The sequence below is a fragment of the Taeniopygia guttata genome, chromosome 2 (genome assembly GCF_048771995.1).
Source record: "Taeniopygia guttata chromosome 2, bTaeGut7.mat, whole genome shotgun sequence".
NCBI classification, from domain to species: domain Eukaryota; kingdom Metazoa; phylum Chordata; class Aves; order Passeriformes; family Estrildidae; genus Taeniopygia; species Taeniopygia guttata.
This window is the reverse complement of record NC_133026.1, coordinates 15,963,211-15,988,499: the sequence shown is the minus strand read 5'-3', so window position 1 is coordinate 15,988,499 and position 25,289 is coordinate 15,963,211. Positions and strand designations below refer to the sequence as shown.

At 37.9% G+C, this 25,289-nt stretch overlaps 1 protein-coding gene across 5 annotated transcripts in view; it reads left to right on the top strand.

Annotated features, from left to right (window-relative positions):
* WAC (WW domain containing adaptor with coiled-coil) overlaps positions 1–24,948 on the top strand; it is a 58,201-nt gene extending 33,253 nt beyond the window's left edge. For 3 of the 5 annotated variants that reach the window (XM_072925405.1, XM_072925406.1, XM_030264433.4), the window contains exons 8-14: positions 6,245–6,490; positions 8,421–8,543; positions 9,520–9,668; positions 12,950–13,068; positions 17,712–17,898; positions 20,998–21,125; positions 23,480–24,948. In XM_072925405.1, coding sequence (XP_072781506.1) covers positions 6,245–6,490; positions 8,421–8,543; positions 9,520–9,668; positions 12,950–13,068; positions 17,712–17,898; positions 20,998–21,125; positions 23,480–23,549 — 1,022 coding nt within the window. In that variant the 3' untranslated portion in view covers positions 23,550–24,948. The remainder of the gene's footprint in view (positions 1–6,244; positions 6,491–8,420; positions 8,544–9,519; positions 9,669–12,949; positions 13,069–17,711; positions 17,899–20,997; positions 21,126–23,479) is intronic. The other 2 variants (XM_030264434.4, XM_030264437.4) reach the window with 2 other exon arrangements.
* Positions 24,949–25,289: the final 341 nt, after the last annotated feature.

The following is a 25,289-nucleotide window of genomic DNA, read 5'->3' as shown; positions in this document are numbered from 1 at the left end:
CCAAGAGTACTGCATGCTCCTCAGGTGAAGGCAAACTGTGGCCTGCACTCTCCTGCCAGAGAAATAGAGAAATATGTATTGGCAATGTCAATAGCAGCACGACTTCCCTGCCTTGAACTCCAGTTCATACCGAAGTTCAAACATGTCTAGCACAGAAGCATTTAGTGTTGGTGGGACTTCATTCAGGCCATGATAGCCCACTTGTCAGTCTCCAGTCTCCATTGAACTTACACACCTGCCATATGGGCTATTCAGGTATGAGTGAGTCTTGCTGTCATTCCCTGGCTCCCCAGCTCACAAATTATTTTATGCTAGGGAGTCTCAGTGGTATTGTTGACAGTGACTGTTGTGGTAGTAATTGGGTACCTGTTGTTCTTCAGCTCTCAGCTGAAGAACAGCTGGGACCCTCCCAGGACAGAAGGATCCACTAACAGACCAGGCAAGGTATAAGCTGTCTAATTTCCTCTGTCGCTAGAATATCTGTCCCAAATGCCCAGCAATGTCCTTTTGGGTCCTTAAAATACCCTCTCCTGAAGTAATGTATGCCAAGGATGTGTGGTGCGTCTGGGTCAGTCACAGTGGGGTAGTTTTGCCATTCATTCCCAGCCACATTCACTTAGCTTCCAGTACAGTCAGCTGTTTAGATACCCCTGTCACCCCAGAAATCCAGATGGATTCTGCCCCTATGTATCTTGATGGCATCAGGGTTCGTTGTGTGCTGGTGTCAACTAAAGCCTTGTACTCTTGTGGGTCTGATGTGCCAGGCCATTGGATCCAATGATAGAATCCATTGAGCCAATAGATCTGATTGTCCCTTTCCCCTGTCTGGTTGGGGGCAGGGCCCCTTTAGTCCTGGTCATAGTTCTCATTGCTCACTCCTTGTAAGTATGAACTGGAGGTCCCTTCTAGAGGATCAGAAGTAACATCACCTCTTCTGTCTGAGACTTGTTGCACTGAAAACTGAAGTGGCATTTGTCTGTGAAGAATTTCCTGTTGTTCTTCCAAGCATTCAACTCACATACCCATACTGCTAGAGCATAGGTAGATTTTTCCATCCCTCGTGTCACTTCCTCGTGTCCTCTGTTTTGCTCACAGAAAAAAACACAGGTTGCCTTTTGTGTGTCTTCTCTCTCGAGCAGGGGAGTGCTTGCTCCAAATAGCAGAGACTTTGGTCTGTACTGGCAGGGCATGGGACATTTCCTCACTGACTTTTTCAAGTCTGTCCAAAGTCTTGGACAGTCTCCATAGCCAAGGTGTGGGTCAAGATGATCTTCATATTGCTGGAGTTGGGTAGTCATGAAGTACAGTTTGTTTCTCCTTCTCTGGACACTAATACCAGTATGACAGTGGCATGGTCTCTACAAACTTCTGCCACATGGACTGTGTGTGCAGTGGACCTGATCTGAATCTGCAAGAGACTGCTTGTTATTTGAATCTCTGTAGATTACTGCCAGCACATCTGATTCACATACTGGATACCTTTTCCCATGGCATTCTATGTGCTGGAGTGCACTACTAGATTGTCCTTGAAGACAATACCTTCCCTCCTCCATGACATGAGTCACCTCCAGAGGCTGAGAGTTTGTCTTCTTCCCAATTCCCTTTTCAATGCCCATGTCCCAGGACAGGGATCCCAGTTGCTTGGCTTCACTGCCATCTAGTTTCATATCATGGGCCATGATACCCCAGCATTGGAGCAGCTAGATCACCAGGAGGTCATTTGACTGGCAGCTGAAATCTTCCTGCATATCTCACAACTCACTCAGGGATAGGGATTGGGTAATTATTTTTGGCCCTTCTCTTCCTGCTATTGTGAGGGTTCTACTTCCTCTTCATCCCTCAGTAACTGAATTGATTAGATCTTGGATTTCTTGTTATGTGTAGGGCAACTGCTCCTGGCATAGATTCATCCTATGGTTCAGCTGCTGTTTGAGTGGTCTCCGTGCCTGTTTGTTTTCCTCCTGTTCTCCCTGAGGGACTGTCTACTACTGAGCTATGTCTGGTAGAGAATAGCCAGTGCCCAGCACACTGCAATGATTTCCTCCCCTCTGGAGATGTCACACCGTCCTCCTTGAAAATATACTGTTGCTTTATCAGGATCCTGTAGTTGTTCAGGGGTGAACTTCCAAACCATCAAAGCAGAGAATTTTGCCCACAACTGGCCTATGTTCTCCAGCATTCCATGCCACTTGTGACAACTCAACCTGTGGAGCAGCTCTCCTTAGAAGTGTCTCTCCGGATTCTTAACATGGTGTGGGCCACACTGACTCTAAACGTGGTACAGACTGTACTCAAGAGACATAGCAACAAGACCATGCTTTTCTTAACAACCAAAGGAAAGACAAAATTCTCAAAAGCTGGTTTAATAGGCCTGAAAGTGACAAAGGACATAAAAAGCTGGGGGAAATTACATGCCCCTGTTCTCTACAGAATAGGTACAATTTAATGGACTCCCAGAGACAAACCTTAAAGGAGGGTAAAAGAGCATTACTGAACACACATCCCAAATGACCCTCATTGTCCCACGTGTCATAAACTGTTCTCCCACAATACAGCAACACAGCAGTCCTGAACCCTCACTCTCCCTGCTATGAAAAAAATACCATGGTGGGTGCACAGGGTGTATACAGGAATATCTGTACAGGGTTAGGTGCCACAACCGTGTGGACAGACCAGAGAACATTGTGACCATTGACTCCCTGCCCAGTACAACAAATACTTCAATCAAATTTGTTTCAAACCGCTCTGGTCAGATCTGATTATCTCAACCAATTGTACCCCATTGAGCGCCAAATAAAGCTATTGTGGTTTATGGTTGGTGTTCCCCATGCACTGTTCATTCACTGCTTCCTCCCTCTCCCCTGTGACAGGCTAGTGAGGAGAATTGGAGGCACAAAAGGAAAAGATTGCAGGTTGAGATAAGAAAAAATTCCTGGAATCAGCAATGAAATAAAAAATTAACACTAACAGCAACAATATTAAAAAAGTGTACAAGAGAGACAATCCACGTTATGCCAACTGGAAAACAACTCCCTTACTTCTGCCCTTGGCAGTGAAGTGAGGTGGTACAGAATAACCCAGCCCTTCTGGCTACTCCAAAAATTAACCTTGTCCTGGCCAGAACCAGCACAGCTACTTAATACAGACAAGAAATACTTGAATTTCTATCAATAATTTTTACAGGTTTGGATTTGGTTGGGTTTTTTTTTTTTTTTTTTTTTGCAGAAACAGGTTTATAACTTGAATTTAATTAATAATAACTTAATTTGTGTAATGCAATGATGATCTGAACAGTTATTTTATTCTACATCCTCTATGATTTTAAATAACAGTTCTAATGTGATGTACATGTAGGTAGTCATAGTCATAGAGATGTATTCTTTTATAATATTTAGTGTATTGTTTTTGAGTTGCTAAACATCTCAGAATATTGGGATGTTAGCATTAGGCATTATCCTTACTTTGTGTCCTTTCTCTAGGTTTAATAGGGTGATTGTACAAAAACACCTTTAACAGATACACTTTAACTTATACTTAAAATACCTGCAGTAATACAGCTACATGAAATTGTGTCTCCATATTGTCTGAAAAAAATAACTTGACTGTATTGTGTCGATGCAATTCAGTGTGCATTTTTAGAGCATAAAAACTCAGGTTTTACAGATCTCATGGTATTCAGTGGTTTTGCATGACATGTTTTGAGTTCTGTTATTCAAGAAATAAGTAAATAAAGTGAATAAAATAAACCTTTTCCCCACCAGGATTGGGTGGGCAAAAGGTTTATTTTAACTGCATTGTTAGCTTGAGTCTGCCTTTGATTCAGTGTATTTTCTGTTCAGATCTGCAGCATGGGTGAAAAGCACTTCCAGCTGTTTGGTATGGTGGTGTGGTGTGAGGTATTTGCTTACATGAATAAATAACACAGAAGTGAGTTGCTTCTCTACTTAAAATAACTGTGAAGACAAACATAAATACATTAAATATGTTTTAAAATTAATGCTGGCAGTTGCAGTGTTGTTTCATTTTGAAATGAAGGTATTTTGTGTTTTGAAGTTTTCTAATGGTTGTTTTCTGGTAAGGTTTTCAAAACTGTAGGTAGCAGGCTTGTACGTGTAAGTACTAATGTGCCCCATTGTGCTTTTTTCCCTTGCTTTTGTCTGCCGGTTTATCTTGATCTTATTTGGACTGTGACAGATCCAAGTTCAATTTCAACTTCACATGGTTTTGTTTAGTATGATAAGAGTCTTGTTTGTTGGATATGTCTTGACCTGCAATTGTCTTAGTGTTTACTTTGAATGCTATAACATAAGATGCAATACTTTATAACAAAAACGTTTACTAATGACTTAGTGTTTTATTGTAACTAATACCTAATCAGCTGTCCCAGTTCATGTTACTGAAAACCCTACAGAAACTTTGTAACAGGTTTTTCTTTTGTCCCCATCTTCATTCTTTGTAACAACCCCTTTGTCCCTTTTAAAGTTGTTCTTGCAAAAGCTCCTGGCCAAATGACCAGTCCCTTCACAGATACATTGAGGAGATTGTAACTAGACAGGGGCACATCTTTTTTGGACGTTCACCTGAAACTCCAAAATACGTATTTGTGTCCTGGGTATTACATTCTTGCAAGCTTTCAAATTCAGATTCTTCAGCAGGTTTTTTTTTTCTGGTTCAGATTTCTCAGCTACTTGTCTGGAAAAAGTTTCCTGGAGTATTTGTGACCTTTATAAGTTATTTATACTGTAACAGCATGGAAGCAGAAATCCTCTTCCCATTGAGATTAGAAATCTTAATGAAAAAATTTATACATCGTTACTTACTTCCATGATTTTTTGTTTGTTTTTAGGGTTCTTCTCCAAATTAGTCTTGGAAGTTGCAGTTAAGCTTATTGGAATAAAAAAGCTGTTATAAATTCTGTAGCATTTTATTCTTCTATAGTAAAGCAAATCAGACCATCTCACTTCTTTACTAATAAAGTCAGCATCATCTTCCTTTGACCATTTTTCCAAATAAAAAAAACAAGCACACCCTTAAAGTAAAATAACTTCCCAGCCCATTTTCCCAGATTTTGGGGAAAACTTTTAGCCTTTTGCCTGAAATGTAGAATATCCATGTTGACCTTCTCTGCCTGGTTTGAGGTGGCTTTAAACTCCGTATCTTCATTATTGTGGGCAAACATCCTGCATGCGATCTTGGATCCATAGCTTTATGCTCTGCATCCAACTTCATTGGCACTATAGGTGTGTTAGTCTTGACTGAATTTGAGGGCAGGGGTCTCTGAGGGTTTAATGAGGATGAGAGAAAGGGGAGCTAAGATTGAAATATGATGATCCAGGTTTCTTAAAGGAAGGATATTTGAAGTGACTGATGGTACACCTATGGTAGGTTGAAATAATTCCATTGCAGAGATTTTGCACCATATTGGAATGGAGGAGCAACTTCCTGTTAAGTGGAAGTCATATTTAAAATTAGTTAATTCATATTAATCAGTACAAATTGCAATATAGTGCAATTGTATTTAAGTACTATGTATTTCTTTGGAGAATAAGTGGTAATATTTCCTAAAACCATTAATAAAGGATATAGGTCTTAATGCTTCAGAAGAAGCTGACAGGTTAAAAATTAATTATGGGCAGATACATTTTTAGATATTTTTCCAGTCTGCTGTGGGGATGTTAACAGCACTGTTTTACAATTCATTATCCTTTCTAAATCCTCAGCAGTGTAGCTGGATTTTGTACAGTAGACTTATATTTGTGACTTCTTGCACTGGTCTCTTCATAAATGAAGCACAGCTTATACCCTCCCCTCAAATTTGACACAATAGCCTATGTATAAAATCTGTGGGCTAAAAGGTTTTTATTCATAGTATATTTTCCAAAGAAAGATAGGGATCATAAGTAAAAATGTAGAATATGAGTGTAGGCAATCAGTAATGAATTTTTGGCCCATATATGCCATAAAAGTTTTAAGGAAAAAAATGTCCCATTTTTGATACTGACTGCTTTTCATCCAGTATCTTGAAGTGGAAAAGTTGCGTGTTTGTGCTCATATTAAATATTAGGTTCAGCAGTGTAAATTGCATCAGAAATCTGCTATCTTAAATTTTTGTTCTGTTAATGTTGTGAGTTTTTTTTTCTTAAAATGGTAGTTAGGCATTTGATCTTCTGAATTTGAGTATTGTACTAGTGAGTTGTCAGGTTGTATTGGGGAAAATGAAAAATACTGTCTGTCTCCTGTTCAGAGTCTGCATCTGTGGACAAGTCTGTATCCCATTCTTGCACAACTCCTTCTACATCTTCTGCTTCTGGACTGAATCCAACTTCTGCGCCTGCTTCATCTGCTCCTACAGTTCCTGTTTCACCTATCCCACAATCACCAATTCCTCCATTACTTCAGGACCCAAATCTCCTTCGACAGCTGCTGCCTGCTCTGCAAGCCACCTTGCAGCTTAATAATTCTAGCGTAGATATATCCAAAATCAATGAAGGTAAGGATTCTTTAAAGTTCATGTAATCTCTCATTTACATACATTAGTATATTATTGGATACCAGGCTGTAGTAAATGAAAGCCTTATTTTAATTGAAGAGTGAATAAATTAGTCCCTAGGTAAAGCGGAGACTTTTGTGAGGGTTTTTTCCATTAAACTTTCTCAGCATTTAAGGTTTTCAAATTAATGAATGTTGATGTACATGAGCAGTGTAATTGAAACTGGTGATGTAATCATTATATCAGCATTTGTCTGTTGTACAAAATTTCGTTAGAGCTCTTTGTTCTTTTGTTTCGTGCACTGTTCTTTGTTTTCTGTAGTTTGTGCTGCTGTTCTATTAATGTGTGTTGCAAATTGTGAAACTGCTAGGGGTTCTTCAGTCTTGTTGCCTAATAACTTTTTTCTTTAGCGTAACCAAGAAAGTCTCTCTGAATACAGGTAGTGTATCAGTAACTTTGCTAGCCAGTGAAATTTTGTACATTTAATCGGTGTGTCCCTGAGATTTTTGTTAGAAAATGGCTTAGGTTGTTAGAAGTCAGTTTATCACTTACCTATAGTGCCTTTTGCTGTAAGAGCAGGTAGAGTTGATGCATTTGAATGCAGTTTTATCTAATGTGTCTGCATGTGACAGGTTACTGATAAAATGGTGTAGAATTTTTTGTTTGCTTCTTGTGCATGGATCACTGATTTAAATAGGAAGTAAAACATTTGCATGGAGTGCTGAGAGTTAATTGTCTTTAACTTTCTGAAAGTGCAAATCAAGTATGTACAAAATGTTTTGTGCCTTGCAATTATTTATCAGAAAAAGCGGTCAATTGCTTCCTTTTAATCAGCAAATATTCTGTCTTCATTCAGTACCAGAAAGTGAGTAGGTCACTGGTTTCTTTTTCCTGTGCAGGGAGAAGTCTTTAAAACTGTAGTGCACTATGTTGCATTGAAAAAAAGGAGTGTTATGGTTGTATTGAAAAATGAAAGGTCCATTCAGCTCCAATTGTATTTTATTAAAAGGCTGCCCTGTGAAATTTCTAGTAATTTTCTCTTGCCATATGATCAGCAGCTGTGTATGTCTTGTAACAAGAGTGTTCAGAATTGTTCTGATGGCATGAGGGCCTGGCTGTGTCCATATGGGCAGAGTGACTTCACCTTGCATAGCAGGGCTGTCCTTACTGTGCACACAGTTCAGAGTCATTCTGTGCTTGTGCCTGGTAAGTCAGTTTTTTTCAGGAGTGTGTATGGCTGGAAGGTACATTCAGGAACTATCCCACAGAGCCTGTAGACCTTTTTGGAAAGGTTAGTTCAGAAGCTCATAGTTCAGGGTTTTGTCATCTCATACTGCAAGATGCTCTTCCTCTATTGTGTAGTTTTAAAATTGTTAAAAGTGATTGGTTTTTTTACCGGGGGGGGGATGACATAGGACACCTAAACCCAGAACACATAAGGGTTTTTTTATTAGTAAGAAGAAACACGGATTTTTAACCTGAAAGAGGTTTGTCTTCATCTTGAACATGAAGTCTGCTCCTATCTCTTTTAGTGAGTTGAAGTGATTCTGCTTTTTGCTTTTTAAAAAAAATTATTGTAATTAAACAAAACCCCATCATATTCTGCTTACTACAGTAGCAAATTGAACAAATTTTCTTTTGCTGTTTGCAAGAGTTATTACTGATCCATAAGATCAAACAGAAGACTTGACATTATTTTTTAAAAAAAAATTCTGTTAAGTGTATGTCTTAAAGTTAAAACTACTAAAGAAAGGACCTGCTAGACATTCCAAGTCAACTTGAAATCAAGTAACTGAAAAACAGTTCAGTGGATCTTTGGTCATAGTACATACGGATCCGAAGGAAAATGCACCTTAAATGTAATTAGCCAGTTTCAACAGTTTAAAGTGGTGTTCTAGAATTGTCAGTAAAACAGAATGTTTGTTTTCAGTTCTAACAGCAGCTGTGACACAAGCCTCTCTGCAGTCTATACTCCATAAAATTCTTACTGCTGGACCATCTGCTTTCAATATCACCTCCCTAATTTCTCAAGCTGCACAACTGTCTACGCAAGGTATTCAGTTTTTTTTTTTCCCCACTTACGTGAATTTGTTATACAATGTTTTAAAAGGGCTGATACAGTTATGGAATCTGTCTCTTGTCATATCTTTGGCCACAGGGTGTGGAGAATGTGGAATGACTTCTTTTTCCAGAGATAGGATAAAAAATTGTTAGGGAAGAGCAGGAACCTGACACACTACTAAGTAAACATGCTTTTCTGTCTCACCTTTTGGCATTTTCTTTGTATGTTAAGGAATTCTACATGAGTAATGTGAAACTTCTGTGAGATCCTCTCAATTTATTCTGGACTGGAATTAGGTGTTATTTAACAGTATAAAACACAACTCTTCCTTATTTCAACACTCATCTTATAGTACTGTGCAACTTTGACTCTTGGGGGAGGCTTTAAATTTTAAAAAGAAAGTTTCCTGTTTCTGGTGGGGGACTTTTTCTTGATCTTCCAGGCAACATACTCTTTCAGGTACTTTCAATATGTTCTGGCTTGTAACTTAGTAAAAAAACTTTAAAACTTAAGTTTAGAAACTTAAACCAAAACAATAAATGCAGTCATCTTACTGAGTAGGGAAGCAGTACTAATGGTAATTTTTAACCATGGGTAGGGAACTGTAGGTATATGCCTAGAATGGATGAATAGGTTTCTGTATAAGATGTTCATGAATTCTTTTGGTTAAATCAAGTTGAGCACTCTAAAATAGGAGTCACATACGATTTAGTCTCTTCATGTGTAAAAAGCATTTCCTAATAGCTTCTTCTCTTTCACCTCCCCTGAAATTGTAGAAGTGGGGAGTTTGGGGCAAATACAATTCCTTAGCTAGGATTATTGTTGAACATTAGATTGTTCTAGTTGTTCACATTGAACATGTTTCTATATCATCTAATACAGCATACTCCAAAGTACCAAAAGAAAATCTAATTCTCATTTATGGTAGGACATGGTTTTACTAAAAGCAATTTTTTTTCCTTTACAGCTCAGCCATCTAATCAGTCCCCAATGTCTTTAACATCTGATGCTTCATCACCAAGATCATATGTGTCTCCAAGGATAAGCACGCCACAGACTAACACTGTTCCACTTAAACCTTTGATGACTACGCCACCAGTATCATCCCAGCAGAAGGTAAGCTCCTTTTGATTTATGCCATATTGTAGTAAGAAGCCATGATACATAATAAACTGGAAGCAAATACTTTACTGTATTTTGGCAGTGCAGCTCCAGCATGAAATCTAGTTCAGTTTTCTTGAGGAAATTCTTATTCTGGCTTCAGATACTGTCTGGAGATATTACCAAGACATTGGTATTCTAGCACTTAAATAGAAACAAAAACATACTTCAAAGGCAACAACTGATACAATTATTAGACTTACCCAATAAAAGATGTTTAGAATGGGAGAGAACTTCTTGGGGAAATCAATTTGACATAGTCTCAGATTTGGTTTAGTCTTAGATTTAGTTTAGAAATGTTCTAGGTATTTGCAGATCAATAACGTAATGTCCCTTTCCCTTCCTGCTCCCTCACTCTGTTCATTCAGAATTCCTTCATTGGATCAGTGAGTAGATGATGTAAATTGAAGCTAACATATAAGCTCTTGAGGTTCTTCCTGAGAAGCATGACTTTAGACTTTGGGGTGAGACACCCCCACCTTCCTAAAATCTGTCTTCTGTATCACCATCCCTGCTTAGCTGAAGTGTCTTTTTCTCAATTTTCTGCTCACAAGCAAACCTCTAATGTCTTGGATGCATTTGAGGAATACTTTTCTCTTCAGGAGAGCACATTGCATTCCTCATTATATTCAAAATGCCTAATTTTCTTTGATCAGATTTTTTTCATGAGTACAAAGAAAACCAAGTGATTCTCCCAGTTTCTTTTGATTGACAGTGATACAATGAATTGCAAAGGTTTATGTGTGTACCAGTACTGGTTGTTACCGCAGTTTCTGCTCCTGGATTGCATCCTCAATCTGTGTTCACATCCCATAGCAAGTAATAAAATTATCAAATAGCAGGGTTTAGATACTTGATACTTCCAAATCCTGAGATATAAAAAAGAAGCTTCTTAAATTGTGTACTTTTGATAACTGGAAGTAGATCTCTTCTGGTCTCTACAACCCAGAGATCCATTGCTAGTCCTAGAAGTAACAAATTTTGGTTCTGCAGCAAATACTTTGCCAGTTTAATAAAAAAAGAACTCTTTTGATAGTTCTTGTATTTGTGTTACTCAGTCACATAAGATGGGAAAACTTAGGTGGTGCTAGCTCTGGTGTGACCATGTTTTAGCAGCCCGTCGGATATGTGAGTCAGGCTAGCTTGTCCAGTTGTACAGTTTGAGGTAAATTATGCCTAATCAAGATGTGGTGCTGTGCCAGGACACACTTGGTTTTAGAGCACATGGGCTTAGAGCAGACAAAGCTGACCTGGCTCTCTGCAAGAAGTGCCCAGTGCCAGATGGCAGAGGTATTTGAGCTGGCTGTGGCGCAGCAGTGCCATGGGCACAGCACTGGTGCTGAGGAGTGCTTGAACATGTCAGCGCTGCTTTCAGGCTGGAGCTGCTGTGTCGGCCTGTGGGCGCTGTGCGCATGTGGCACTGGGGTCACCTTTTGCTTTAGCTGTGCCTCTACTGTGTGATCAGAAACTGTTCTGAATTTCTGTGAAGTGGTTGTGTAAAGCACTTTACACAGACTTGTCAAGCTCAGTGAGAATGTTGCTTTTGGTTGGTTGGTTTGTTTTTTTGAATTATTTTAGCCCTTAATATTTTTCTGTTTCTGGTATATGTATTTACAGTTTTTGAAACACTTGGAAAACATTGAATAGTTGAGAAGTTTTGTGGTTCATTTATTTTACTAATCCCATATTTTCTTCATGGTCTCTTGGTTATGTTTAACAGGCAAGGTACTGGTTACTTTACCAGTTTGAATCTGCTGCATGATTCCATTATTGCTGATGGACTTCCCTTTTGAAATTGTTCTGTTTGAACAGTATTGGTGGTTTAATGACTGCTCACAGGCTGAGCAAAATTAGGTATTAATAGCAAAGTTCTTCATGTCATATATTTCATAAAGGTACTTATGTAGTCTCTTCTCATAAATCAGTTTACGATCTGCTACTGTTTCACCCTTCTGAACTATATAGTTCTGTTTATTTCAACAGCAGAGTGATCTTACAGTTATCTTGCTTTTTCCTTTTAGGCTTTTCGTGTGCTACTCAGACTTCTTTAGTATATGCCTGTTAATCTAAAAACCAGAAAGAACACAGTTTTAATGATAATTTTAAAAGGTGACTTTTCCTCTTAGACTTATTAGAGTTTGAACTTGCATTAAGACACCCCCCCCGCCCCCCCCGCATATTTAAGTGAATCGGGTTGTCTTGAGCTTACTTGAGCAGATAGTGTCTGACTTAGCATCTGTGGCTTGTTTCACAGAAGTCTGTTTCTGCAGTAGAGAATTTCTGGAGGTTCAGGTGACCACTAGTTAGTAATCTACACTAACATGAAGTCGGCAAATGCCAGACAGTCCAGACAATTAGGGGTTTTTGTCTGTATGGATCCCTAGAAGCCATTTTTTCTTTGCTCTCTCCATTTTCTCTTAAAATTGTTAGCTTGATTTTGTGAAGTGGAGGATAAATTTTGAAGCTCAACCTCTCTGGTACATGCTTCAAAATTGACTGATGTATGCAAAGCATTGGGCGAGTTGAAATATCTTGAACTTTGTTTGCTATAAATTAGACATTACTGTATTCCCAAACTTCTCATTCTGATGTAGTTCAGAAATTCACAGAAAAGACTGTATCTTACTGTTGGTATCTTAATACCTCGCATTGAATGTGTGCTACACAGGAAAAGCGAGAAGGTACTGATGACTATTTTTGTAGTCACCCATGGGTTTAGAACTTAGAGAAAAGAGAGAGCAAACTGATGAATATGTTTTAGATTTTCTTTTCTATTTTTGATAGAGATGTTTTTAATACACTTGTGATCTAATTATGTCCTTGACACTGTGTAATGTATTTTCAAGTAGGGAACTCTTAAGTTTGTACATGAAGATTTTATTTGGGTAATCAACAACTCTTCTGAGGTTGAAAATGATCTCAGTGCTCAGATGGAAGATACAGTCAAAAATAATATAAGCTTGCAATATTTTGATAAGTCACATGGGTCTAAATTTGCTTCTGTTATGTCTATTAATAACCCATTCTTAGTAAAAAAAAGAAAGTCTTTCACAGCTGTGGAACTAGAATTTTTTTTTTTAATAATATCTTGTGAAGTTAATAAAAATCGTGTCAGCAGAAGCCCTTGTATCAAAAAATCCCCACAGGTGTTGAAACTGTAATTTCCTTGATTTTCTCTATTTCTTACACTTGCTCTTTACTGTGGAGGAATTCTAATGAAATTTTGACCTTTCCAGGTTGCTACCCCAGGTGTTAAACAAGGACCAGCTTCCCAGGCAGCACCTCAGCAGCCAGTAATAGCTGACAAGCAGGCGGGCCATGAACCTGCCTCTCCACGAAGCCTTCAGCGTTCAAGGTATATTGAAATGCTTTTCTCTTCTGTCATTAGTTTTTATCTGCATTCAGTTTATGTAGTATATGTTGCAGTTAGTGGACTCTCTTTGACCAGTTTATTGAACTGCTGCTGTATTTAACTGCTGCTACTGAGGTGATGCTAAGTACCTTTGTTACATATTTAATGTGGTAGATTCTCCATTTTTGGAGTAATCATTAGACCATTCTCACAGAAGCAAAATGGATCTCATAGTTGTGTTCTGTCACTCTGGTGTCAATTTTATAAGTGATTCTTGTATTGTGATTTCAGAGTTTGAAGTTTCTGTCTCTGTGCAGTTACAGAATCTGTTATTTGCTTAGTGTTAGATGTTTGCTGTAGTGTGATTTGATTTTGAAATTAGCATGATTTTTTGGTTTGTCAGGTGATTTTGCTGCTCTAATGAAAAACGTTAAAAATTAAGTAAATTTCACAAATACCTTTCCTTGGCCAGACTTTTTTGTCAACCTTGCAACTTATTAAGGTGATGTTGCATGATACCATCATTTAACCATTGATTTACAAGGTGGATTTAGAATCTGTATCTTTGAAATTTTTCTTTTGGGAAGATGGACTCGTCATAGCGTCAGATGCTCTGCATTTTGTCATACTGGTTCCAGGGGCTGTAACCAAAGATGTGTCATGAGTCATGTCAGATGTGTGATGGAGTCATGGTATAGAACTGTGATAGGAAGAAGCTGACATTTTAAGAGGTTCTGTAAATCTACAGTTCTTAATAGCTGGATTTTTAGAGTAGTTGAATAAGGTGTGTGATGTGGTATGGTATTAAAAAAACAAACAATAAACCAAAACCCAATACTCCTTCATTGTCAGCATACCTGAAACTACACATGGTAATGCTTTCCAGATCATGAAATTGTGAGGTCCTTTTATCTGCCCTTCTGGGACTAATAATAAAGAGGACTTTTGTTTTCTTTGTTGGTTTTGGCTGTTTTTGTGGGGAGAGGAGATTTATGTTTTGAGGTTTTTTGGGGGACAGGGTTGTCTGTTATGTGCTTGGCAGTCCTGTCCCAGAAGCTGGCTTTACTGGAGACTCTGGAGTATTGGCAAGTTTGAGGGTACAGACTCGAGCAAGTCGGAGGTTTTGAGTTTTTAATGTAGGCTGTTTTACAGACACTTTCTAAACTTTGTTAGATTACAAGCCTATAACTCACTTATCTCTTTTAGGAGAATAAAGTCAAAGTGTCCAGCTCCAGTCCCTAGTAATTAGGAATGGTTCTACTTAAATCTTTCTAAATTACAGTACCAAAGATACAATTACACTTTGCAGCAAGTTAAGCTTTTTTATGAGACGTGGTGAGGTTTTGGGGGACAGCTCTAAGTCATAGGCTCTTTTGTTCTTCGCTCATCACCCTCTCTGCACAGGAGATCTTAAGAAAGATAGTCTTACTCTTGGGAACCTTTACCATGGCTTAGAGTCAGTGTGAGTTGATACTGGGGAGCATTTGGCCTGATAGCCCATACCTCACCCTTCCTTTGGGTCACATGACTTTGTACTCCAGCATGACCCTTGCCTACAGTGAGTTTAGGGATCTGCTGTCCCTCTGCCAACCATTGCTCCATTTGGCGTCAGCGTTCTGGTGGAGTTTGCCCCAGCACTGCTGAAGCAGTGGTGGTGTGCAGGGAGCACACTCCCGTGGCAGGAGGCAGTGTGCAGGCCAGGGTGAAAGGTACTGAGACTATGTTAGTACTGTGCAGTGTCCTGTGTCTCTCAAATTAATACATGTTTGTGACTCTGCTGTATTGTGCATCGTGAGTTCGTGCAAGTTCAGTTTGCTTTGGAAGTGTCTCGTTCACAACAGGTGGAAGATTAAGGAATAGGTGACTTGGAAAAACCTGTGTGACTGGTATTTTCTCCTATTGAGTGCAGTGGAGTTGAATGAAAGTGGACCAGCTTAGATACTGATTTACTTACCTGCAAAAGATTTGCTGTGTCTGGGCAGTATGCCTGAATTTGGATTCTGATATGGAACAGATGATTCCTTTGTAGGTGAAAGCAGTCGGTTGGATTTGGAATTTCTCTTGGGAGCAATTTTTACTTTTATAGGAATGAACAACAATTTAGCAAACTGAAGTGTGGATAGATGGTCCAGAATCTTTTTAGTTCTGTGAATTAAGGTTGCATTTTCCTCCAGCCTAAATACTGATTAATTGAGCAGAAGTTCATCACAACTGCATTTCTTTGGCTCATTAAAAGTTTTAAGTAAATAGAGGTAAAATTATTTTTGACTTGTTGGGGTCGAAACACTGTGAGAAAACCTGAATAGCTATTGTTAACTTTTCAGAAGTGAACATTTCAGCCATTTAAGTTGGGAAACTAGCACAATGCAGGCATACAGTGAGTCTGTCTGTCAGAGTTTGTTCCAAAGACATGCTATCAACTATGGCTGCTTTAAAAATGAAACTAAATTCATGCTTCCAGAATTAATAGTTTCATCAGGTTGATAGTTTTTTTCTGTTTTCAGAAAGGACTGAGAAAATTTTTCCTTTACTTTGAGAAAGTGCTGTGAAGGGAGATACTTTGTTGTATTTTTTGTAGGTTGTAAAATTCTGACGTTTGTAGTAGTATATTTCAGAACCATCATGTTCTCATACCCTTGATACAGATATTTTTGCCTCTCTGGAGGCATCCTTGTTACTTGTGGCATAGTCAGTCTTTAACTCGGCTAAGGCAAGTACTTCCCTTTAGTGAAGCATTTAAAAATACTGTGGTGGTTTGGAACAGTCATTGCTGCATTCGTAGCTCCCCCTGCTGCTAGCACAGCAGTGCCTAGGATATTTTTTGGCAGTCATAATTAAGATTCAGTTTCATTTTTGAGAAGCCCACAGATTTTATTTATTTATTTTCTTGAAACATTTCTGATGTGTTAGAGTGATTCTTACTCATGAAGTAGGAGAAGACAAGCTGATAAATGAAGAAGAGGCAAGTCATAGGGGGAAATATAATTCTAGTAGAAAACAAGTAAATAAGGTTATGCCTGAATTCTACTTAATTAATAAAAGTAGCTTGTCTCTTCACCATCACTATGCTGATGCTAAATGGATACATTGAAACTTAGAATAATTTACTTTGGAATGGAATTCTGTCTGCAGTCTAATTTGGTCCCAACTTACAGTAGGACTGACAAGTTTGAATTGCTAAGGCCATTAGTTAGGTCATTTTCTTTGTTTAATATCTCAGAATATCTTCTGATATTTGTCTGCCCTTATGGTGATTCTTTTTTCTCATGGCTAAATAGAATTTCCTTTGTTGCAACTTGTATCTGCTTCTTGTGTTATCACTGTGCATCTCTGAAAAGAGTCTGTTCTCCCCAAAAGTAGTAAAAATCTGCAGAAAGATCCCGCAATCCCCTTCCCCTCAGCCTTCTGTTTTCCAGACTGAATAAATTTTAACCTTCTTCTGATGCAGCATGTACTTCAGCTCCTTAGTCGCCTGTGTGGTCCTCTGCCACATTCCTTTGCTATAGCAGTTTAATTCTTGTCAGGTTTTAGGCTTCCCACTACACAGTGCTCCAGATGCTGTGAATCTCGTAAGCTCTGAAAAGAGGGGAGGAATTGCCTTTCTTATAGAAGTGCTTCTTCATCCCTCTTGTTGGCTTGGTGACTCTCTGGCTTTGTTCCAGCAGGTCCAGTCAGACATCCAGTTTGTTGGCTGTAATTCTTAATGCTTTAATTCTTTGCAAGTTTGAGTTGATTAGGGTAAGTGTCTGGGCATTAGACTAGATGGATAGTTGCATTATGTAAGGATGACCCCCAGTCGTCAAGGGGACTGACAGGTTAGATGATGAATCAGAAGTCCTTTAAAATTTAGTTCTCCTTTATAATACTTTCTTCTTGCCTGCAGGTGATATAAAGTTTTAAGAAATAGACTGAAATGATGGCCTGTGTTGAAAAGCTTCTGCCAGTGGGAGAGTTTCACTTTCACAATTAGTGCTACTATTTCTCAGTACATGTAGCGCCAAAGAACATTTCACTGTGAGGTACCGTCACTGTTGTGCTGAGTATGTTCCAGTAAAGCAGTCAGGTTTGGTGGCTACAAACATGCTGCTCCTGTGATACTTCTGTTCTCCTGAGTGCATTCAGTAAAGATCTACAATGTCACAAAGCCATGTAGATTGTGTTTTGACATGAGTAGTAAACTGCTCAAATCCCATATGGCTGTATTTTCAGATCAGGACATCAGGCATTGTTCTTAATCATTATTCTGGCAAGCCTATTTTGAATAAACCTGTTTGCATCCCATCTGATACATAATTACTGAAAATCTTAGGTTTGCAGTTGCTCTAAGGAGGAACATAAATATATATATTTTTTTCTATCCAACACCATTTAGGGCCAACTTATATCTCTTGATCAGCTCTCAGAGTTAAAAACCAGACAAATACAAAACACTACCAAACAATAGAATCCTCCTGTTACACTGTAGCACTCAGTTCTAATTAGAGGTTTGTAGAAAGATGGCACAGGTTTGGTCTGCCAGAAGTATTTACTTGTGGTTTGAACACTTTATGTATTTTTGTGCCTGGAAGCAATTTCAGAGTTCATTTATCTACAGGTTCACATACGTTTTTAAATGCTCACTTGCTTTTTTTAATTCTTTCTTCTAGTAGTCAAAGAAGTCCATCTCCAGGTCCAAATCATACCTCTAGCAGTAATGCATCAAACTCAACACCTGCACCACAAAATACATCTGTACGACCCACGTGTTCATTAACACCTACGCTAGCAGCACACTTCAATGAAAACCTTATAAAGCATGTTCAAGGCTGGCCTGCAGATCACGCAGAAAAGCAGGTGAGTGCTCCTATGCTTTGTTACCTGTGAGAGTGCATAATATGTAGCTTAAAATTCGTGTTTCTTACTCATCCTGCTTTTTCTAGGAGTTAAAAGTATTAAAACGCTTATGCTTGTCCTCAGCCAGAAGAGAGGAGAGAGAGATTAGGCCAGACCTGCAGGTTTTACACGTGTTTACCTTTCAGTGGCTGGGTGTTTTCAGTCTCACTTGAAGTGTCAGTGCTTTTGAAATTCCCTCAGATGAATAGCTATCCTCATAACTATTTTCTTACTGCTAAAGTTCTGTTGAAATTTACAGAGAACATAGAGTTCAACTTATTTTTTCATAATGATATTTTGGTTATGGGGAAAACATTATAAATTAGGTACAGTTAAACTAATTGAGACTACTCTGTGATTTTAGTTACTGACATGTTAGTTCTGCACAGTGAAAAAGAAACTCTACCTTGTTTGTAAATTGATGTAGAATACTCAGGCTGAATTTGGGCTGTTTTTACATAATGGGAAATCCAGTTGAACTGCCATCCATATTTTACAGCTAATTGCATGAAGTCTGTTCTCTTGGAGTAATACAAGGAAACTGGATACATGTCAGTTGCTTGGAAGTATTACTCAAAGGAACCGTATTGGTTGTTGAATCTAGTTAAGTTATTTCCACAGGCAGCTATATCTGATGCAACCTGTTTGGGGTAATAATCTTACCTAGCTCAGTTTACTTTGGTGTTTTGAAGAGTTGTTGCATGCTGGCACAATTCTACACTGGAGACTTTTGGGTAGTAACTGATGAGATGACTCTCACAAGCACAATCCAAACTGAGAACCTGTTAGGGTTCTTGCTTCTTTTCACTGAAAGTGTTAAAACTGTTAAAGTCAGTTTTAAGACATTACCAACCTGTACTGAGTCAAACACTGAGGTATTGCTGTGGAGTGTCTTGAAGGAAATGGTGTAGGCACAGGCACTTACCTATGGCCTTGATCTGTAGTTTTGAAAGTATTATTTTAACAGTGTACTGAATTCACAAGTATCTTAATATAGGAAACAGACGATTTATGCAGTGCACAGGTTTTGGGGTCTTTTTCCCTTGTTGGTGATAAAGAGATCAAAAAACTCAGCTAATGCTAGGCAGTCATGTACTCAGTTGGGTACTTCTCCCTTTGTGCTACATGCTGTTTTGTCCTGTCTGCTATTTCAGATTATTTCATATGGTGGCTTTGTTTACGGACAGTTTTGAATAGTAGCACTTGAGGTACTTGAGATATTTGATACAAAAGTGAATTAAAGTACATAGGTGCAGTACATAGTGAAGAAGATAAGATAGATCAAAGTGGACTGACTAAAAAATCCAGTGCCTTGGTTTCTTCAGATAAGTTTAAATTACACTATATATCTGGAAGCTAAGGTGGAAGAGCACATGCCAGAGTAAACTGAAAAATAAATAAATAAATGAGAAGAGTCAAGACAGGTATGTGCTAAAGCAGTTGGAATTGAAGAAATGTACTGTGCAGTAGTTAATAGCTAAAACATTCTTGAATTACAGCAATCACCTCACAGAACTCATAAAAAGCACTTAACATGGGAAACTGAAAAACAATTCAGTAATTGAAGTTGTGCAGAGAAGACATGGGCAGTTATATTCTACTGGAGACCAGGGTACTCCTAGATGTTAATAAACTCCAGAAACAAAAACTTTTAATGTAGGGAATTAGAACACAAAATGCTGCTTTGAACTGGAGGAGTGCAAAAAGTTGATGAAGACCTGTGCTAAATAACATTATTTTTGGGAAGGAAAATTAAGTGTACAAGTACCTAAGCAGATGTGGATGAATCCTGGTAGGCAGGTAAGCACCACAAAGCCACTTGCTCACTCTGCCTCAGTTGGATAGGGGAACCAGTTAGGCAAAAGTGAGAAAACTCAGGAGTTGAGATAAAAGCAGGTCAAAGAGTAAAAGAGGGTGGGAGAAAGTGATGCAGAAGCAGTCACTACCAGTCAGCCAGTGCACCACCAGTCCCTGAGCCATGGCAACCCTGGAACACTGTCCCCCAGTTTTACTGCCGAGCATGACACATATATGGTGTGGAATATCCCTGAGGTCTGTTGGGTCAGCTGTCCCAGTTTTGTTCCCTCCCTGCCTGTTGTCCACCCACAACGTGTATTTGCTGGGTGGAGAAAGGGAGAAACCCTTGATGTTGTGTGGGGTCGCCTTAGAAACAGCTAAAACATTACTGTGTTGTCAGCACTGGCTTGGTCACAGATTCAAAACATGGCACCATGTGGCACCATTCTCTTCTCTGTGAAGAGAATTCATTCCATCCCAGCTAGACCCAGTGTAGCAGAGCATTGCTAAACAGTAACGCTTCAGGGAAGGCTGTATTTTTAAACAATTTTTCCATGTGCCACTTGAAAGAAGCTCTGTTCCTTATTGCAGTGTAATACACTGGGCCTCAGATAATTATACTGGTCTCCTTGGTGCTGTTGAGGAGTTCTCTAGAGTCATATCCTGTACAGTGATGACACTTAAAGAAATGCGCAAATTGGGAATTGGATATGTTGTGCTCTTCAAATTTACACTTCTGCTTATCTCCAGCTGACTAAGTGGGAATATTAAAGTAATGGAATTGGTCTGTTAGAGAACACCTGAAGAGGGTTGCCAAATTTTTTTTTGTCAGGTAGAAGGTATCTAGAAAAAAGATGGCATTCAGTTATTTTTGTCAGTAAGGCTGAATTAGATGGGAGGTTTAAGTCTGCCATTGGAATAATGGCTGGAGACTTCGAACTACTTGAAAAAATTACTATAGAAACTCCAGGCCCTGTCGTGTACTCTCTTTCAAGATGGTCGTGTAAACATTTAGGATCAAGAAAGTTTCAACTAGCCCTGATGGATTAGGCATAGGTTAGACAGTTTCTGGGCAGCAGTGCTGTTTATTTGTGATTCAGAATGGGCTTTTGTGGAGAACTTAATGTACCTCTGATTTAATACTCCCTTTTGAAATTAGAGTGCTTTGCTGTTTAAAGAGACACTGATCCAGCAATTCTCTGGCTAGTGCCAGTTGTTTCCAATGCATGATTCAAAATTCTAACCTTTGTTTAACCACTGCAGGCATCAAGATTACGTGAGGAAGCCCATAACATGGGAAGTGTGCATATGTCAGAAATTTGTACTGAATTAAAGAATTTAAGGTCTTTAGTTCGAGTATGTGAAATTCAAGCAACTTTGCGTGAGCAAAGGTAAGTGTGTGCTCTGTGCTTATCTTCAGTTTTTATGGTGTTACTAGAACTTCCATTCTTGCATTATTTTGCAAGAATAATGCATGAGTTCTGTTTACTGATGACTTTAGAAGAACACCAGTACTTGCCATGTTTGCAAGCTGTCCTCCCTGTGTACCTTCTGCCTGTTTCTCTCCACTAAACAGAACCAGATATGCAATTTCTGTATCTCCTTTACTTGAAGAGAAAAATAAAAATCTTTGCAGAAACCTTAGTGCATTACAAAGAATTGATGAACTCACAATATTTCAGCATGCTTCTAGAGTATCAGCCCATACATAATGCATAGATCACATAGGTACACATCTGCAGTTTATCCTGATCTGAAACACTACAGTTTATATGAGAGATTCAATACGTCTAAAGCCAGAGCAAGTTTGAACAGGTGTAATTTACATCACAAGTGAAGGAAAAATTGTTTGCTTATAGCAAAGTAGACTTTGCTTCTTAAGTCAGTGATAGCAGGTGTCTTCTGTATCACTTCAGTGATACACAGCCAGGCTTTTGAATACTTTTGTGCAAGATTGGAAACTGTAATCATAAAATACATGCTCAAATTATTCACCAATAGTCATGTTTTTTTATCTGCTTTTATATTGTTTCCTCTTTCAAAGATTATATCCCAACTATTAAGTTGTACTACAGTTTGAATACAATGCTTCTGACTTAATATTTGAAGCCTCCTTAATTGTGTTGCATGCTTTTAAAATTGCTCAATTTTTTCTAGAGGCTCTTGCATTTTGGCAGATAGTGAAACAATCCTTTAGAAACAGGCTGTAGTATATTTGTAAACCTTTCCCGATAAAGAATTGAAAATACCCATTCTTTCTGAAGCTTTATTTCATAACTTCACTACATGAATTAATTCTGTAGTATGTTTAATGAACAGCTTGGTTTCTTACAGTTTTAATTTCCTAGGTGTCATTTATCTCTGCACATTTGATCTGAAATAACGTGTCAAATGTCATTGTTCAGCTCACTAAATAGTACCTTCTTTCTTGTACACTTTGTATGCTTCAACTGTCAATGGATAATTATTATTATGACTTTGAGCCTATAGTAACATGTATCTTTTATTTTTGCTGCAATCCCAAAGAAGTGGAATACAAGGCATAAGTAACCAAGTTGATGGGGGAGGCTTTTGCAAAGGATGGGATTATCAAAGTCAATACATTTAAATGATGATACTATTTCTGTACTTCTGCACAGAAGAGTGCTACTTAAATTTCTTCCAAGAAGGAACTTCATCTCTGGATAAAGCACATGCTTTGTTTGAATCATAACTGACAGCATGTGAAAAGGCAATTTCCATTGGCCGATATATTTTATATGCCCGTGCCTTGAAACTAATTGTTTTCTTTTTGGTGTCTCTATATAAATATATTATTTTCTACCTACTTTTCAGTAGAAAACTAATTTTTAATGAACTGGGCACATATTTGTAAAGTGTTCCACAAAAGTGCTGAATTTTTCCTTTTTCTGCATTTATTAAAGTTGCTTCAGCCTTCATAAAATATTTCTATAAAACCTAAATTCTCCCTGAATATTTTCTTATTTTGCTGATATGTTTGCATTATACTTCAGCATCATGAAAAAGTAGTTTCAAAATATCCATTAAAAATTCTGAGAGACAGTCCAGTGAAACAGATGTTTGTTAGTCACAGTAATTACTTCCGTCAGTTCAGGAGAAGAGAAAAAAAAGATAAAAAGTTGTGAGCAGTATAATTTATTTTTAAGCAAGGTGTACTTACAACTTTTTATCTTAGATGCCCTTTAATGATGCCTCAAATGTTCTTGAGATTGGAGCTTACCATAAGTAGAAACTACCATTAGCCACAGAGCCAAATACTTTTAAAAAGGCAAGTGAGAAGAAAATTCAATTTTTTTTTTTTTTAAAGAGCACTTAAGTTGTTTTATAATCTGGAAAACATGACACAGGCATAATGCTGTTCTCCAGATTATTCAGTTACTTGCCTTACTTGCCAGTGTCCTGCTTTTTCTGGGAGCTACATTCAAGTGAAGAGCAGACCTAAACACAACTGTATTTTGTATTGTATATTATATTATCAGTCATAATAGAAATACAGCAACTTAGTTTTTTGAACTAAAGTGTCAAATGCACCAAGCCTTTGTGCATCTGCATATGGCTGTAGGTTATTGAACAGATTGGGGATTAACTTGATATCTGATTTTTTTACTGGGGCTAAGGAAGTTGGTATCTTTCACTGAAATTGTAGAAGGACTTGTGTAGATGCTTATTTAATACATCTGTATAATGGAAATGTTTATACTAATTAATTTCTTTTCTCTTGCAGGATACTATTTTTGAGGCAACAAATTAAAGAACTTGAAAAGCTAAAGAATCAGAATTCCTTCATGGTGTGAAAAATTGTAAACAATTGCACATGGTTTTGAGTACAGGAACTATTAAACTGATGCCCAGTCTTAACACTTTTGAGCTGCATTTGAGTAGACTTTGGACCGTTGAGCTGGGCAGAAAAAAAGATGACATGGGGAAGGGGACAGGAGGGAGTCAAATTCAGGGGAGAGATACAAGAATGATTTGTAAAACCCTTGAAATGTAGATTTCTTGTAGATGTATTCTTCACGTTGTAAATATATTTTGTAGAGTGAAGCCATGGGAAGCCATGTGTATCAGAGCTTAGACATCCAAAACTAATCAATGCTGAGGTGGCTAAATACCTAGCCTCTTACATGTAAACCTGTCTGCAAAATTAGCTTTCTTTTTTTTTTTTCTTTTTTTTTTTAGTTAATTTATCATTCAGAAATTTTTCATTTCCTGAAATTCAATGCAAGCGCCAGGCGATTTGTGTCTAAGGCTGCAACAGTTTGGGCAATGTACAAAATACCACAAAACAACTGTTTCCACACTTGCACCGAGTCGAGAGCAGTGCTTCTCCATTTCTGTTTTACAGAGAAATGTTTTTCATCTTCTGTGTTCCATTTCCCCATGAAATTCTAAATCTGATTTTATCAGCTTTTTAATGCTTCTAATTTTCTCTTTTCTTAAGGCACTGTTGCTATGGCACTTTTTCTATAATCTTTTCATTCCTGTGTACAGTAGCTTAAAATTGCAGTGATTGAGCATAACCCACTTGTTTGTATAAATTATTGAAACGTATTTCCATTTGCACCCTGTAAGAATGGACTTAGAGTACTGCTGGGCATGTGTGCTGAAAGTACATTACTTGCTCAAATATAAGGAAATAGCCCAATGAACATGTTAACATGGTTGTGGGATGGGAAAGAGGAAAAAAAAAAGCTAGTCAGATGTGAATTGTATCTGTTGTAATAAACATGTTAAAGCAAAGAAACACTGGTTTTCATTTCCTTTGGTCAACACATTAAAATTTGGTCTTTTTGGGGATTCTTTATTAGAACTGTTCTTGTTGAACATTTTTGTACTTAAATAATTCCTCAAGGGAGGTTTTGTTTAAAACTTGTAAACAGGAAAATATGTATAAAATATTTAAGGAAATATAAAATTCAACAAGGATGATTTAAGACACCTCTCCAACAGTTGTCATATGTTAACTCCTGGTTTACCTGTCTTGATATTATGACATTTCATTTCGAAGGATGTTTGTGTTGTAGCTAACTGTTTAAGTCTGGTGCTGACTGCTGTTCTTAACCATCACAAAACGCTGAATTTGTGTAATTGGAGCAACTCACCGTTTGAAAATGGTGGAAAAGCTCAGCTTTGTATATTGTTTCCTAAAGTATATTAAAAATAAAAAAGAAACTATTGCTACTACAAAATAAACGTGACTTTTTCTTTGCTTAAAAACAACAGAAATCGTGATGGCAGTACTAGTTTTAATATTTGTAGAGGTGTATACATCACAGCAGTCTGTTAAGTAGGAAAGATAGTAGGAGATGGATTAAAAACAAAAAGGATGACAAAGGTGTTGACATGTGAACTTGTGATGCTTTGTGTTTTGTTCCTAAAAAATACTTTCAGCACCAGAAATGGTACTTGATTTTTGTGTTGAGTGAACTTGGACTGATTTTTAAAGTTCGGTTTTCGTCAGTAGAAGCTGAATGCTCTGATTTAACAAAACATTGCAAATGGAGCAAGTTTAAATGCTTAACAACAACAATGGG